Source organism: Euprymna scolopes, chromosome 22 (genome assembly GCF_053919585.1).
Source record: "Euprymna scolopes isolate OS-2025 chromosome 22, ASM5391958v1, whole genome shotgun sequence".
Classification (NCBI taxonomy): domain Eukaryota; kingdom Metazoa; phylum Mollusca; class Cephalopoda; order Sepiida; family Sepiolidae; genus Euprymna; species Euprymna scolopes.
In genome coordinates this window covers 6,989,662-7,006,092 of record NC_136503.1, presented here as the reverse complement: position 1 = coordinate 7,006,092, position 16,431 = coordinate 6,989,662, and the positions used below count along the sequence as shown (strand labels likewise).

The 16,431-nt window shown below is 31.4% G+C and overlaps 1 protein-coding gene across 2 annotated transcripts in view; it reads left to right on the top strand.

Moving 5' to 3' along the window:
• LOC145243874 (proton myo-inositol cotransporter-like) overlaps nucleotides 1-11,696 on the top strand; it is a 57,389-nt gene extending 45,693 nt beyond the window's left edge. The window contains exons 7-9 of one of the 2 annotated variants that reach the window (XM_080106945.1): nucleotides 651-892; nucleotides 4,178-4,330; nucleotides 7,260-11,696. In XM_080106945.1, the coding sequence (XP_079963071.1) occupies nucleotides 651-892; nucleotides 4,178-4,330; nucleotides 7,260-7,399 (535 nt within the window). In that variant the 3' untranslated portion in view covers nucleotides 7,400-11,696. The remainder of the gene's footprint in view (nucleotides 1-650; nucleotides 893-4,177; nucleotides 4,331-7,259) is intronic. The other variant, XM_080106946.1, reaches the window with a different exon arrangement.
• The last annotated feature ends 4,735 nt before the right edge of the window (nucleotides 11,697-16,431 follow it).

The following is a 16,431-nucleotide window of genomic DNA, read 5'->3' as shown; positions in this document are numbered from 1 at the left end:
CCAGGCTGGATCATATTTCTCCCCCCCCCCCACTGCGTTTCTTTGCTACACTTTCCTCCACACCTCAACTGCTCGCATTCACAAACTATGCATCCTCCCTTTCTTTCAGAGTTTAAATCACACCCGGCTATATTCATTTATATACAATATGATTTTCGTTTCAATATCGTATTTTTTTTCGGTCTGGTGAGGTGGGTCTCTCTAAATTGAGATTCCATTGAAACATATATCCACATATGTAACCAATAATGTTTGTATAATAAACATACTATATATATGTGTGTGTGTGTGTGTGTGTGTGTGTGTGTGTGTGTGTGTGTGTGTGTGTGTGTGTGTAATCAAGAAGTAAAAATTAAGTTTACAAGCGAAAAGTTTCTGTAAACTTAAAGAGAATATAGATATTAATAGAGACGCAATACAACCATAATATGAAGTAATCATTTGCGGTCTTTGTGTTCTTTCATATACATATACATATATATATATATATATATATATATATATATATATATATATATATATATATATATATATATATATATATAAAGAGAGGGAGAAATTAGACTAAAAGAGATATTATGTGTATTTAGAAACTGAATTTTGATGCTGCAAATATACCTAATCTTTTTTTTTTCCTATTCTTGTTTCAGCCAATGTGACGAGTGTATTATGGATTCAGTCTGCAGTTTTTGCTATGAAAACAAACCTGACGTCATACAAGGTGATTGTCTACCAGTCAGCAACACCTCTAAGTATATATCTGCACTAGGAGCATGTAACTCTTCATTAACACTTTCCAACGATTTCATGAAGTTCGAAAGATATTGCCCTGTGTCTTTCTCGTGGGTTGCGATTGTCGGATTGGCACTTTTCCTCGTGTTTTACGTCATAGGTAAATGGATATTTTCTTGTTTTGTTTTTTCTTTATTACTTTTTGTATTGCAGTCTTTATTATGGTCCCCTTTATTAAGACATAAAATACTTCAAAGCAGCCAAAAATATTTCATCCTTTTCTTTAATTTATTTAATAATGATAAACGCCGGCAAAGTAAGGGAGATAACATCTCTCGTTTGTTTTATATTTAGCGGTTTTACTATTCACGTACGAAAAATTATGGTACAAAAACTGCTCCTGCTAGTTATATATTTTTGCTATGACAAATTATGGCATGGCAGCTTTTCTTTTTGTTTTTGTTAGTTTGTTTTTTGTTTTTCGCTAAAAACTTTTGTAAAAGCTAAACATCATTTTTTTCTCAGATTTAGGGGTAATATCTTTTAAATACAAGTCAATATAAACAGAAAATGTTACGTAAAAGAAAAAAAAAATAATCGTAAATGTTTTACTAGAAAATGTGTTTTTTATTGTAAATGTTTATCAAAAAAAGACCATGAAAACTAAATATATCAAAAAATTATTTAATCCTCCCAAATCTTTGTTTATCAGTGTAAAAGTTGTTTTGTTTTGTTTTGTTTTTTTAAGATTTTTAACAGAAAAAAAGTATTCAGTTCCTCTAAATTAAAATTAGCTGCTTCTTGTTATTCTTGACATAATAATCCAAGCCGGCTCAAAATATACGAATAACCAGGAACATTTTTCGTATATTTGTTGCGCATTTGTCCTGCCTTAATTTATTCATTAATCTATATAAATAAACCCCTTTCTTTTGTATTTAAGATTTACGGAGAAGAAATAGAAATAAAGAAATATATTTCAGTGCAGAGTTTCGGAAAGTGATCTCCACGGAGCTCTGGGGTTCTGTGAGTGAGGTTAAAGGGCTCTGCTAGCCCTTTCTTAAAGAGGACAAAATCCTTTATATGAAAAAAATCAAATGGCTGCAGATATTTAATTATTGATCTTTTTTACTGCAAAGAGATATGATACAGGCGTAAAGAGTTTCGGGATGGTTTATGAAAAAGTAAATAAAAATAAATTAACAAAAAATGCAACAATTTTTTATTAATCAAAAACACAAAATGGTTGTAAACACGAAAATAAAATAAAATCACAAACAGGAACAACTAATGAACAATTATAAGTTGGAATTTGAAATTAATGTTTTTCATATTTATTTTAGAATTTTTTTTTTTTTTTTTTTTTTGTTAGTGCTCTGTGAAAAACCTTTGCTCTGCTCCATGGTGTCCGTTGGTGTCCTGAAGTTTGGGAAAACCTATTTTATTGGATACAACTTCCCCATTGTTTCATTGTGTTTATTAATCTTTCTAAAATCAGTTGTGGGATCTTATTTCCATTTTAAAATCTTTGTTGTTTTTTTACATAAAAATGTATTTTTGAAAAAAAAAATGACTATTTAAAATAAAGTTTGACAAAAATTTTAAAATAACGTTAGATAAAAAAATAATAAGCGGAAATTTTTGTTGTAAAATGACGCATTAAATCGAGATTAATAGTCAACAAAAACTACAACAAAGCTAAAAATTTGTCTGGACAAAAGTATAAAAATAAACATTATATAAAGCAATAATTACTAATCTTCCTCTAACTCTATTCCCACCCAAATACAAAAAAAATATTACTTTCAGTTTGATATTGTCATGTGTTAATAGTGAAAAAGGGAAACAACAGTTTGGTTCAAACTGTGTAGAAGCACCAAAATATTTTCTAACTTAAAAAGGCATTCTAATTATGAGCACCAGTTTGATATTGTAATGTGTTAATAATAATAAAAATTGTCGAAAACAAGTTATTAACCTCCCCCCTCATAAAAAACAGTATCCTATATAATATAAAATTATTGTAAAAAACTGAAAAGTCCTTTGTAGTACAATTAGGTCTAAAATTCAAGAGGAATATTTGTTCAGACAACACTGAGAGAGTTTTTTTTTAGTTACTTAAATGAATCTCTTTCTCATCCTCTCACGTCCTTCGCGGTTTCCCTTGTCCTTCACTGTCATCGCGTGTTGTTGTTTTTTTTTAGACAAGTGGGTTTCAGCATGTAATATTGTGCATAAAGAGCGTGTAGGAAAATATCAGCAGCAGCGAAGGACGGCTGGCTTTTGAAGAGATTGGCAGCGGCAATAGGCGGAAAAAGCACATACAAATTAGGACGTGTGCGCGAGAAGAAAAAAGGGGAAAAATAGAAAAAAAAAGTGCATCACATGGTCGGGAGAAGCAAAGTGCGCGTCGAAGAAAATAGATGTGTTAAGTCGAGAACGAATATAGGATGGATGTGGCTGACATGCGGTGGGAGGAAGAAGAAACGCAACCAGGCTAGATGAACATTTGGGAGAAAGAGACATTTTAAATGGTATCGAGGCCGGAGAGTAACGGTAATGTTTTGTTAAAAAGGAAAAAATGCCGATCCGGATTTTTGTTTCTCATATATGTTGGATTAATTAATAACCTTTATTAGTTAATTATGAAGTAAATAAAGAAAATGTACCTTTCCTTCTTAAATAAACTTCATACTGGATGTTATATCAACGGTTAACAAAAGAAAACAAATCAATTAACACTTCACATTTTCTTAGCCTTTGCACACACAGAGACGTAGAAAGACATGGTTACAAACAAAGAGAAAAAAACACGTCATACACGCGTCCTTATATACAATCAATGAACAGATAACTCCAAGTTACCCAACACTAAAAACACGTCAGCACAAAACAGACACGAGGAACAACTCCAAGTTACTTAAGCCCTTACATCACTGAGAAATAAGCAGAAATCTGGAGCTGTCAAAGTGAGACCACTTCCACAACTTTCACAGCATTCAATCCCGACTTAACATTGATAAATTTCCAATAATGTAATCTTTCACGGCAAGAACTCGTTTCTCTAACGACACTACAAATAACTCTACTTTTATTCTTTGCGTACCTAAAATCAAACAGGACTATGACTATTGTTTATTTTTCAAAAAATGTCCTACCCGTGTATTACGCTACCGAGGGACTACTTCACTACAGACTACAATGTGGTTGTTTTCAAGAACAATGCCAACAAATGTCCGTATAGCTAACATCATAAGTAATCACTCCTTGGTCATTTCGTCCATTGTTCTCAATCCTTTCATAGTGCAGTTTAGTTATCCAACTGACAATCCCATGAACCTTCATCCTCGAATGGATTTTGACTTTGGTAAATAGTCAACCATTAGTATACAAACAAATGTATGAATTTTCACTCAAAGAATTTTGTTTTCTTTTATTACATAAGGTATGGGACCTCTTCCATGGACAATAAACGCAGAGATTTATCCCTCGTGGGCACGTAGTACAGGTAGTGGAATAGCAGCCTTGACTGCATGGATTTGTAACCTCCTAATGGCTGGCACGTTTTTATCGATGATTGAACTCCTCGGGAGTTTTGGTAAGACTTGTTTAAGATCTGTTTGCTTTTAAAGATTTTACAAAATTAATTTTACATGTAGTCGTAAATATTTTTTTGTGTTTATTGTCTTAAATGAAAAATAAGGTAAATATTTACTTAGCTTCCACCTTAACATTTTCCTTTAAAATGGCGACCTCTAAAAGTTTTCAGATACGCTGAAAACGAATATCGCATTTACATTTACCGCAAATAAGTAGTTTTTTCGATATTAAGTAATTTCATCTCTCATGTTATTGCTAGTTGCCATCTTGGTGTGCGCGAGTGAGCGCTCGTGCATGTACATGCAGCCCCGAGAAACTATGCGTACGTGCGTATACCAAGTTGGCCACCAGCAATAATATAAGAGATGAAATTGTTTAATATCGTGAAAACTACTTATTTGCGGAAAATATAAATGCGATATTCGTTTTCAGCATATCCGAAAACCTACAGTGGTCGTCATTTTAAAAGGAAAACGTTAAGGTGGAAACTAGGTAAGAATTTACCGAAAATAATTTTGCTATGTATTATTTATTAAATACATACACACGTTACGATATATTTAATATCACACATACATACATGTTAAAAGAACACTATCCACTGTCACACACATACACGTACACACGTAGACACATAAACATACACACAGGTACACTTGCACTCATATATTAGTTTTACATACGTTAACCTGGATTAATATAGTTACAGGAAGTCCTCAAAAATGTCGGCACTTGTGCAGCTTGATTATTGTATTCATTTTTGAAGCACTCCTTTCTGAAAAGGATTCACAGGTCAAACAGCTACGCTAACGTTGATAGTTCAAACGCAGAAATTTATCCCTCGTGGGCACGTAGTACAGGTAATGGAATTGTAGCCTTGACTGCTTGGATTTGTAACCTCCTCATGCCTAGCACGTTTCTATCGATGATTGAACTTCTCAGGAGTTTTGGTAAGATTTGTTTAGGATCATGTGTGTACATGCAGCCCCGAATTTCACGTGATCGTTCTCTTTCTCTTCTTTATAGTCTATTTTTCCTTTGCTGGTGACAAACTTTTGCATGCATGATGGGACGATTCCAATATTTTTCTCGATTCTGTACTAAATTCCCAATTCCGATACAATTACCGATTCTGATTCTCTATAAATCTCTAAATATTTAACTATAGAGTTATTTTCCCGATTGCAGTAATGTTAAATGTGGATATATTTTTTCAAACGTGGGGGGTAATACTTAGATTTTAGTTTTACTAGCAGTTAAAATCAATAAATAATTATCTTATTATTATTACCAAGAGTAAAAGATTTTGTCTTAAACAAAATCAAATAAAAAAATTATTAAATGAATCGTTTTTTGGCATCAGAAAATAAGCCCATTTTTTTTCCGATTCCGATACCCTCAAAAGTTCCGATTTTTCCGATTCCCGAATCGAATTCTGGTTATTTGTCTCAACATTAATTCAAAGTGAGCAATATGTGGATATGATTTGAGAGTTTATCTTTTTTCTCTGTTGCCGTGACTTTAATAAGATTGAGATAAAGCTTTAATTTGGTATGACTGTTATCCTCTTGATAGTCCGAGGACACGAACTTTGAAGTAACTCACAAGAAGGCTGTCCTATCAGTAAGTGCAGCATACAAAGGTCACTGCATTGTTATTTGCTGAATGGAATCAGGATTATGCAGTAACTTTTCGCTGGGGCCACTCAACGCCATATTAGTGAGAATTGCTACGAATTTTCTTTTGCAGAAGGCCGGGGGTGTCATCGTCCGAAACGTTGTGAAAATAACATTCAAGATTATCCCAGTAAGAGAAGAATACAGGTTGTCCTCGACAGTCGTACAGCTAAACAATATGAATGCGGGAGTACTTAAGAGGTCTATCCTTGGACCTTTATTATTCCTAATATACATAAATGACCTTCCTGATAAAATTGTCTCTGAGATGGGTATATTTGCTGATGACACCACACACTATAACAGGTACGAGGGGAAAACTAATGAACACATATCTAAAGAAATGGCAGGAACACTAGAGCAAGACCTGCAATCTGTAGTGGAATTGGGACAAAAATGGATGGTCAGATTCAATACTGCCAAGACTAAACTGGTTTCCTTCAATAATTACAAGAAACCTTCTCTACCGACAACAGCAATGGCCAAAAACACATTGCCTGAAAGTACTTCTTTTAAACTCTTCGACCTAACGTTCACAGGGAACATGAGTTGGAACAGATACATTGAGAGCATTGCTAAGGCTGCTGCGAAGATGTTGGGCTCTCTCTACCATGCTAGAAAGCTACTTACGCCTGAAAATATCCTGTACCTCTATAAGGCCATCATTAGCTTATGTATGGAGTACTGTTATCACATTTGGGCTGGTGCATCTGCTACTAATCTCTCACTCCTGGACAGGGTTAAAAAGAAAGTCGCCAACCTGATAGGTCCTGAACTGTTATCTAAGCTTCAGCCCCTGTCCCATCGACGTGATGTTGCATCTCTCTGCCTGTTCTACAAGTATTTTAATGGTTCATGCTCTGACGAACTATAAGCACTTGTACTCTCTCGACGTAAATACCCCGACGAACCCGACAAGCAGCAAAATCCCACCCCTACACATTAGAGATCCCTAGATGTAAGAAAGCCTTCTACTCTAATAGTTTCTTTCCCAGAACTGCTAGACTTTGGAACCCCCTTACCGGATCCTGCTTTCCCAATTATACTGACATGCAGAAGTTCAAGTGTAATATGAACAGACATCTTGCTGCCCACACCTCCTTCATAATATCCCTGCAACTTATGTCTCAGATAGTAGCCCCCTACTTTAAAGTTGCGATGTGTCTTGTTTGGGGTAAAAATTGAATAAATAAATAAAAACAAGAAATAAATAATCAACACTAAATTTCAAAAATGTTTCTTATTTTGCAGGTGTTTTCTACGTGATTGCGGCTGTGGCTTTCATTGGTTCAGTGTTTTGTATTTTCTTTCTACCGGAAACGAAGAACAAAACTTTGGAAGAAATCGAAAAATTATTCGAACGAGAAGTTGAAACGCAAACCTACTTCTAAAAGAACAGTCTTCTTATCTATATAAATAAAACATATGTATATATATATATATATATGTGTGTATGTGTGTGTGTGTGTGTGTGTGTGTGTGTGTGTGTGTGTGTGTGTGTGTGTGTGTGTTTAACCTATAAACTCCTAAACCACTGGTCACATAACACTGAGGAAGTAGTATAATTAAAAACATATTTCTATATGTCGGGTCAGCGTAAAAAAATTATTTATCTGTCGGGTTAGCGCAAAAAAATTATTTATCTGTCGGGTCAGCGCAACAAAATTATTTATCAGTCGGGTCAGCGCAAACAGGTCTGGTTTTGCTTTCGATCCTTGCTGATAGCAACCATGTAATTTTTGAAATTTTTGAAATCAGTACTATATATATATATATATATATATATATATATATATATATATATACATATATATATACACACACACAAATATACATATATATATATACTTGTTTATTGTTATATAAACATGCTCACATCCCTCTGCTACAAACAGCCACTTGTTTCAATCAAACAACAGATATCATCAGGCAGCGACTTGACTATTCAAATGTTCAATGAATAATTATTCATTCAAGCAGAGGGATGTGAGCATGTTTATATAACAATAAATAAGTATTATCAGCTCTTTTTATTGAGCACTATCTAACAACCTCGTTGAATTCACTAGTCCATTACTTTTGAATAAAAAAACCCGCGCGTATATATATATATATATATATATATATATATATATATATATATATATATATATATATAATGGCAGTAGAGTTTAGTTTCCTAGAAGTACATCCATTGAAACAATATGCGTCTACCAAAAAGTGCTCAATGTGTAAACAGAGCAGGTATATTTAATTTATTTATATAAACATTGATGGCTACATGATGCATACATGTTTCTGTAATCACCCGTTATTAGGGAGATTACGTCTTTAGGCCAAGAATTTCCCTCGAAAATTGAAACTCAAGATACAAAAACATTTTCTTATATCACTTACAAAATTAGAATCTTGTCATAGAATAGGGGTGGGGTTGGTCTGGGGGAGGATAAGCAAGGGCTCTTATCAATCCATTTATCTCAGGCTTTTATTTTTCTCATCTTAACTTCGGTGGGGACAATTTTTATTATCATTCTTTTTATAACCTTAAAAGTAGATATCTATTCTCCGGTGTAGCATTGTAAATTACTTGAGAAGTCCGCCAATATGCCGCCTATAACCAACGGTCAAACTTTAAGTGTTCAGCAATTCCAAACAGCCACTCAGTGTGGACAAAAACGATGTTTCCGATTTTCACACACGCATATTTCGAAAGTATACATACACGCAAATACACAGGAGTGGATGCACACCTTTAGTATGTTTCCTCACACATACACTTACACACAGAAATATAAAATATAAAAATGTAAGAAAACCAAAAAGTATAAAATGCAACAATACAGTATATACATGCATAGACATATAGACCCGCATACATCTGCGTACATATATACATAGGTATACACATATGCATATACATCTACACATACAAATCCATATATTTACACTAAACGGAAATACATATACATACAATATATATCTATATACTTATACATGTACTTACACCCACACACATATATCTACATATACATATACATACACGCATAACATATACATATACATAAAAACATGTACATATACATTTACATAGCACATTTACTTACACAAGCACACACACACACATACACAGAGGAAACTATTTCGATACAGAACATAAATAAATCTATGATTTATTTATCTAGATAATCAAGTCATTTAGCACGAAATTTCCACTAAGCTTCCTGATCTACATCAATGATCTCCCTAAACACATACTTAAATCATTCGTTGACATCTATGCTGATGACACGACCATCTACGGCGACACATCAAATGACAAAGTTCTCTCTGATTCTCTCTCCTCTGATCTCGAGCGCGTGATTCAGTGGGGAAAGACGTGCTGGTTATTTATTTTAATGCATCTAAAACCAAAATCCTGTCCTTACATCATCAACGCTCTGATCCCCATCTGGCATCAATTGAAATGGATGGCTCTCATCTAGGAGAAACTCCATGTTTTGACAAGCTTCTAGGATTGACCTTTACTCCTGATCTGAAATGGAACACGTACATCAAGTGTGTTGCCAAGGTCGCTGGAAAGATGGTGGGATCCTTCTACCACTCCAGAAGATATCTCACTACTGATGCAATTCTCTATCTATATAAAAGCCAAGTACGTCCAAGGATGGACTACTGCTGCCATATCTGGGCAGGAGCTGCTAAAACAGCCTATCCTGCCTTGATAGAATACAAAATAGACATCGTGGCTTAGTGAGGGATGCCCTTTTCTCTTCCCTGCAACCTCTCTCCCACAGAAGAGACGTTGCAAGCCTATCTTTGTTTTATCGTTATTTCCATGGCAGATGCTCGTCTGAGCTCCAATCTCTGGTCCCCCCCTCGTCAATCTTTTACGAAACTACTGGAAACTAGTTAGAGAAAACAAAACACCAAAGATGGAATGGAAAGCCAATACTTGCCACTAATTATACTCGCCACGTCCGTTTTTTTTTTTTTCAGAACGATTTGTCTTTGGCTTCAAATTTACAATATTGTTTATTGTTTCTTCATTAGAGACAAATCTCTTTTTCCGAAACAAAGAGTCAATAATCACATTTGGTGAATGCGGAGGCAATTCGAAATGTAATTTATGTGGTTTTGTCATCGTTACCTTTGACATTGTTGTAGTGAATTTTTTCCTCTTCATTTTTTATTTTTTGCGGTTCTGCATGTGGGGAGGAGACAGCAACATTTATTCCATGGAGAAAGATATCAAAATTCGCATCTTAAAGGCATGGGTTACATAGGATAAGCTGCGGTCCGTATGGACTTCAAGGTTAACTGACAAACTGAAAACGCAGTTCTTCAGATCAGTGGTGGATTCTGTCCTTGTTTACGGAGCTACAATCTGGACACTCACTATAAGATTGGAAAGAAAACTAGACGGCACGTACACCCGTGTGCTACGAACAATGTTAAATATATCTCGGCAAGATCATCCCACGAAGCAGCATCTTTATGGCAACCTCCCTGCCATATCAGGGGGCAACGTCTACAATTTGCTGGTCGCTGCCAGAGGAGCAAGCAAGAGCTGATAAGAAATGTATTGTTGTGGACTCCATGGCATGGTCGCACGAACACAGGACGACCTGGAGCCATGTATATCCAGCAAATTGCACATGACGTTAACTGTGATTCTGAAGATCTGAGGCAGCTGATGGAAGACAGGGAAATCTGGAGAAAGAGAGTTACATTGGTCCGAATAAGGAGCCCGACCAGATAGATAGATAGATAGATAGATAGATAGATAGTGCGTCATTTTCTTCCTTTAACGCACTAATAATGCTATATAAAATTTCCTAGTAATGATTCTTACTCTCTCAAGGTTGTTTATGAACAAAACACTTTGCGCATCGCAAAATGCAAAAGCCCAAACCATACCTGCTGATGTTTTTGGTCGTTTGTGGAAGCATTCACTTGCTGCTCTCCACTCAGCTGAGTGTCGATTTGTGTCCGGAGTGGAGTGGTAAATTTATGTTTCATCGATTGTCACATATTGACGCTGGCAATCATTTTTATTGCCTTAAAAAGTTACAAACAACGCTGGAAACTAGTGACGCATAGTTCTTTCAAACGACTATGAGCAAATGCGGCATCTATTTTGAACACAGCGTTCATGAAAAACGATAGATACTCTGCCTTTGACATTTTCAACTCCTCTCTTATCTCACGCACATTCAATTTACAAGCGACGGTAACAAATTTGCGGACTTTTATGTTTTCAGGGACACCTGCCGAATTTGGGCACACTGAGTGTTCAGCATCATTTGTGTTTGTACGATCACGTTTGAAGTAAGTATTCCACCATTAAAGTGTTTTTTTTTTCTAATGGAACCGAATCCGAATAACATTTGTTCTGTTCGAGCAGTGTGTTTTCTAATTGGAAAGCTATGTTTTACAAGGGTCGTTGGCCAGATCATAACAAACAGTTCGGGGCTGTTCGTTGTAGTTGCAGATTTGTAGCCGAACCCAACTTTCAAGATTATAGGGATCACTGTTATCAATAAGCATCAATATTTTAAAAGTGTATTAAGATTGGGACGGTATATACACAAAAAATTTAGACTATTTAAAAAAAAATTATAAGGTGTTTTTATTTTGTTTTCTTTATTTTATTTTTCATTATTGCAAATAAACACGAAATATTTTTGATTCTCGTGTACTTAAAATTACATGCATATATTTTGACGTCATCAAATACTGTGTATATTTTGCACACTTTTTTTCTATTGACCTCGTTCATGTCAGTTGGAGTAGAGAATATTTGATTTTTGATTTTTTACAAGCTGACACATTCGACCAGAACAGCAGAACAACTAAGCGGAAAGGATTTTTAGGTTTATGATTTTCAAAAAAAAAAAACTCAGTCTTATGTAAGTCAGGTAAGTTTCCGTGGTTCTACGCATTTCTTTTCTTTTTACTTTCCTAAACATTATTATAGTTTGAAATATTCTTACGTTTCTGAATTTTTTTAGATGAGGATTGGTTATTCATATATTCAGACTCCTAAAAATGCGTACTAGAACTGTTCACAATGACCTGTGGCACAGTGGTTAGAGTATTTGGAAAAATGAATTGTAAAGGTGATATCCTTCTGGAGGTTGAAGGTTCAGTTCTCATGGTGGGCGACCGAAAAATAAAATTGCTAATTACTTAGGAGCTCTATCCAGTCAACGAGAACATACTACTCTCATGAATTAAATAATAGGTTTCGTTTGGATTTATGTGCAGATTCCCAAGTTCCACAGAAAGATTTCGCAGTTCTACACGATACATCTATAGAAGATCGGGGGTTACATCAACCGAAAAATTACACTCAAGATGATAACAGTGAATCGAAGTATCTTAATAATACGAAAAATACTCTTATCAGAAGATTGAAAATTTGGGCACTTTTGGCGGGAAAAATCGTGATACATTGAGAGAAAGTAGATTGTTAATTATCCTATGCTTTAAAAAAATCTGTTACTTCAAATTCTACTGACATTTTTAAACTAATAGTTTTTGATTTATTGGCATCCATTGTTTTAATTCATAATTCTATTTAAAATTTTAGTATTTTTTAATTACAAATAACTATAGATGTGTGTGTGTGTGTGTGTGTGTGTGTGTGTGTGTGTGTGTGTGTGTGTGTGTGTGTGTGTGTGTGTGTGTGTGTGTGTGTGTGTGTGTGTGTGTGTGTGTGTTAGGAATATGTCGATGGAAATGAGGAAATGCTTCTGTATTGTTAGCAGTATCGATTGTTTCCATGTGTGGCTTTTCTTGTGAATGTCTTAAGTTTTGTTTTGCTTTCATTATATTATGAATGTGAAATATGTTATTTTATTTGAAACTTTTCTGTCCTATAAACTGGCGTTCGTCGATTGATTACAAGTAATCTATTTAAATACTACAGAGTACTGAAACGAATGACTTTCGGTTGGCAAACGTCATTTTGGAATGCTATATTTTTAAATTAAGACTTTACATTTAAAAAAAAAATGAAGAGAAACGTTTACATTTCTGATTAAATTAAATTTGTATACAAAAACATCAAAAGTCATTAATAATTAATTTCATATTTCATTATACTGATTATTAAAAAAGTTGTATCATTAACGGAGAACCGGTAAATATTAAAATGTATTCATTACAAAAAATGCTCTCGGTTCCAATACAATTATCGATTTTTCTTCTGATTTGTTTTGCATTTCTAAATATTTAATAATGCATTTGTTGCTTTTTTATTATCGTAAAAAAAGAAAAAGTTTAATATTAGCATATATTTTGGAAAATGTAAAAATAAAATACACTTTGTGATGTAGTATATTACAAACGTGATTTTTTTAAATTTGTAATTGATTGAAAACATTGAGAAAAAAAAAGATTCATTTCTCTTTTTTAAAAAAAGCATAAAACTTCTTGTGGTGTTTGACTATGTAAGCTGTTAACTTTGTTCAAAATTGGACTGTTCCAGCCATAATTAGATTTTTCGATTATCGATTAACGATTTTTCGATACTTATCAGATGAATTCTGATACAAAACTTATCTCAGAACACTCCGAGACACATGAAGTTTACTTGTGTGGAATAGCATTGAAAAATAATTAATTTGTTTTAAATTGTGAATGAAATAATTAGTTGTTTTAAACTGTGAGTAAAATAATTAATTTGTTTTAAACTGTGAATAAAAGAATTAATTTGTTTTAAACTGTGAATAAAAGAATTAATTTGTTTTAAACTGTGAGTAAAACAATTAATACTTTCAAACTTTGAATAAAATAATTAATTTGTTTTAGATTGTGAATAAAACTTGTTTTAAATTGTGAATAAAATAATTAATTTGTTTCAAATTGTGAGTAAAATAATTAATTTGTTTCAAACTTTGAATAAAATAATTAATTTGTTTTAAACTTTGAATAAAATAATTAATTTGTTTTAAACTGTGAGTAAAACAATTAATTTGTTTTAAACTGTGAAAAAAATAATTAATTTGGTTTAAACTGTGAATAAAATAATTAATTTGTTTTACACTGTGAAAACAATAATTAATTTGTTTTAAATTGTGTATAAAATAATTAATTTGTTTCGAACTGTGAATAAAATAATTAATTTGTTTAAAATTGTGAATGTAATAATTTATTTGTTTTCAACTGTGAATAAAATAATTAATTTGTTTTAAATTGTGAAAAAATAATTAATTTGTTTTAAACTGTGAAAACAATAATTAATTTGTTTTAAACTGTGAATAAAATAATTAATTTGTTTTAAACTGTGAATAAAATAATTAATTTGTTTTAAATTGTGAAAAAATAATTAATTTGTTTTAAACTGTGAAAACAATAATTAATTTGTTTTAAACTGTGAGTAAAATAATATATTGGTTTAAACTGTGAATAAAATAATTAATTTGTTTCAAACTTTGAATAAAATAATTAATTTGTTTTAAACTTTGAATAAAATAATTAATTTGTTTTACATTGTGAATAAAATAATTAATTTGTTTCAAACTGTGAATAAAAAATTAATTTGTTTTAAACTGTGAATAAAGTAATTCATTTGTTTCCAACTGTGAATAAAATAATTAATTTGTTTTAAATTGTAAATAAAAAATTAATATGTTTTAAACTGTGAGTAAAACAATTAATTTGTTTTAAACCGTGAATAAAATAATTAATTTGTTTTAAACCGTGAATAAAATAATTAATTTGTTTCAAACTGTGAATAAAAAATTAATTTGTTTTAAACTGTGAATAAAATAATTCATTTGTTTCCAACTGTAAATAAAATAATTAATTTGTTTTAAATTGTAAATAAAAAATTAATATGTTTTAAACTGTGAATAAAATAATTAATTTGTTTTAATCTTTTAATAAAATAATTAATTCGTTTCAAATTGTAAGTGAAAAATTAATTCGTTTAAAACTGTGAATAAAATAATTCATTTGTTTCAAATTGTAAATCAAAAATTAATTTGTTCCAAACTGTGAATAAAAGATTTAATTGTTTTTAAACTGTGAATAAAATAATTAATTTGGTTTAAACTGTGAATAAAATAATTAATTTGTTTTAAACTGTGAATAAAATAATAATTTTTTTAACTGTGAATAAAAATTAATATGTTTTAAACTGTGAATAAAATAATTAATTTGTTTCAAACTTTGAATAAAAGAATTAATTTGTTTCAAACTGTGAATAAAATAATAATTTTTTTTTAAACTGTGAATAAAAAATTAATTAAGTTTTTAAACTGTGAATAAAATAATTAATTTGTTTTAAACTGTGAATAAAATAATAAATTTGTTTTAAACTGTGAATAAAATAATTAATTTGTTTTAAACTGTGAATAAAATAATAATTTTTTTTAAACTGTGAATAAAATAATAAATGTGTGTTAAATTGTAATTAAAAAATTAATTTGTTTTAAACTGTGAATAAAATAATTTATTTGTTTTAAACTGTGAATAAAATAATAAATTTGTTTTAAACTGTGAATAAAATAATAAATTTGTTTTAAACTGTGAATAAAATAATTAATTTGTTTTAAACTGTGAATAAAATAATAATTTTTGTTAAACTGTTAATAAAATAATTAATTTGTTTTAAACTGTGAATAAAATAATTAATTTGGTTTAAACTGTGAATAAAATAATTAATTTTGTTTAAACTGTGAATAAAATAATATTTTTTTAAAACTGTGAATAAAAAATTAATATGTTTTAAACTGTGAATAAAATAATTAATTTGTTTCAAACTGTGAATAAAATAATTATTTTTTTAAACTGTGAATAAAAAATAATATGTTTTAAACTGTGAATAAAATAATTAATTTGTTTTAAACTGTGAATAAAATTTTTTTTTTTTAACTGTGAATAAAATAATTAATTTGTTTTAAACTGTGAATAAAATAATTAATTTATTTCAAACTGTGAATAAAATAATTAATTTGTTTCAAACTGTGAATAAAATACGTAAGTAAAATACAAAGCAAAAAAATAAGAAATAATGAATTTAATACAAGGCGGATAGATAAAATGTACTTAGATTGAAGCTCTTCGATCGATCCATGCTCGCTAGCTTTGCAGTCAGACGACTTCACGGGGAATTAGTTTGGGATAGAAAGATTCTATCTAATGAGGAGAAGAGAAGAGAGGCCGAACTAAGGACCATGCGTGTTCTTTAGAACAGTCGGTGAAAAGTTTATTTCTTTTATATCATATATGTATATATGTGGGGGGAGAAAAGAAAAGGAAATAAAAAGGACGTGTGCACAGACCGAGGGTCTGGATCACATTACAATCACGTTTTATTGAGTAACTAAGGGTCTACTTCACAAGATTTCCAGCTACGGTATAACTGGAAATGTTTTCTCAATCATTAAATCATTTCTCTCCGATAGGCTCATAA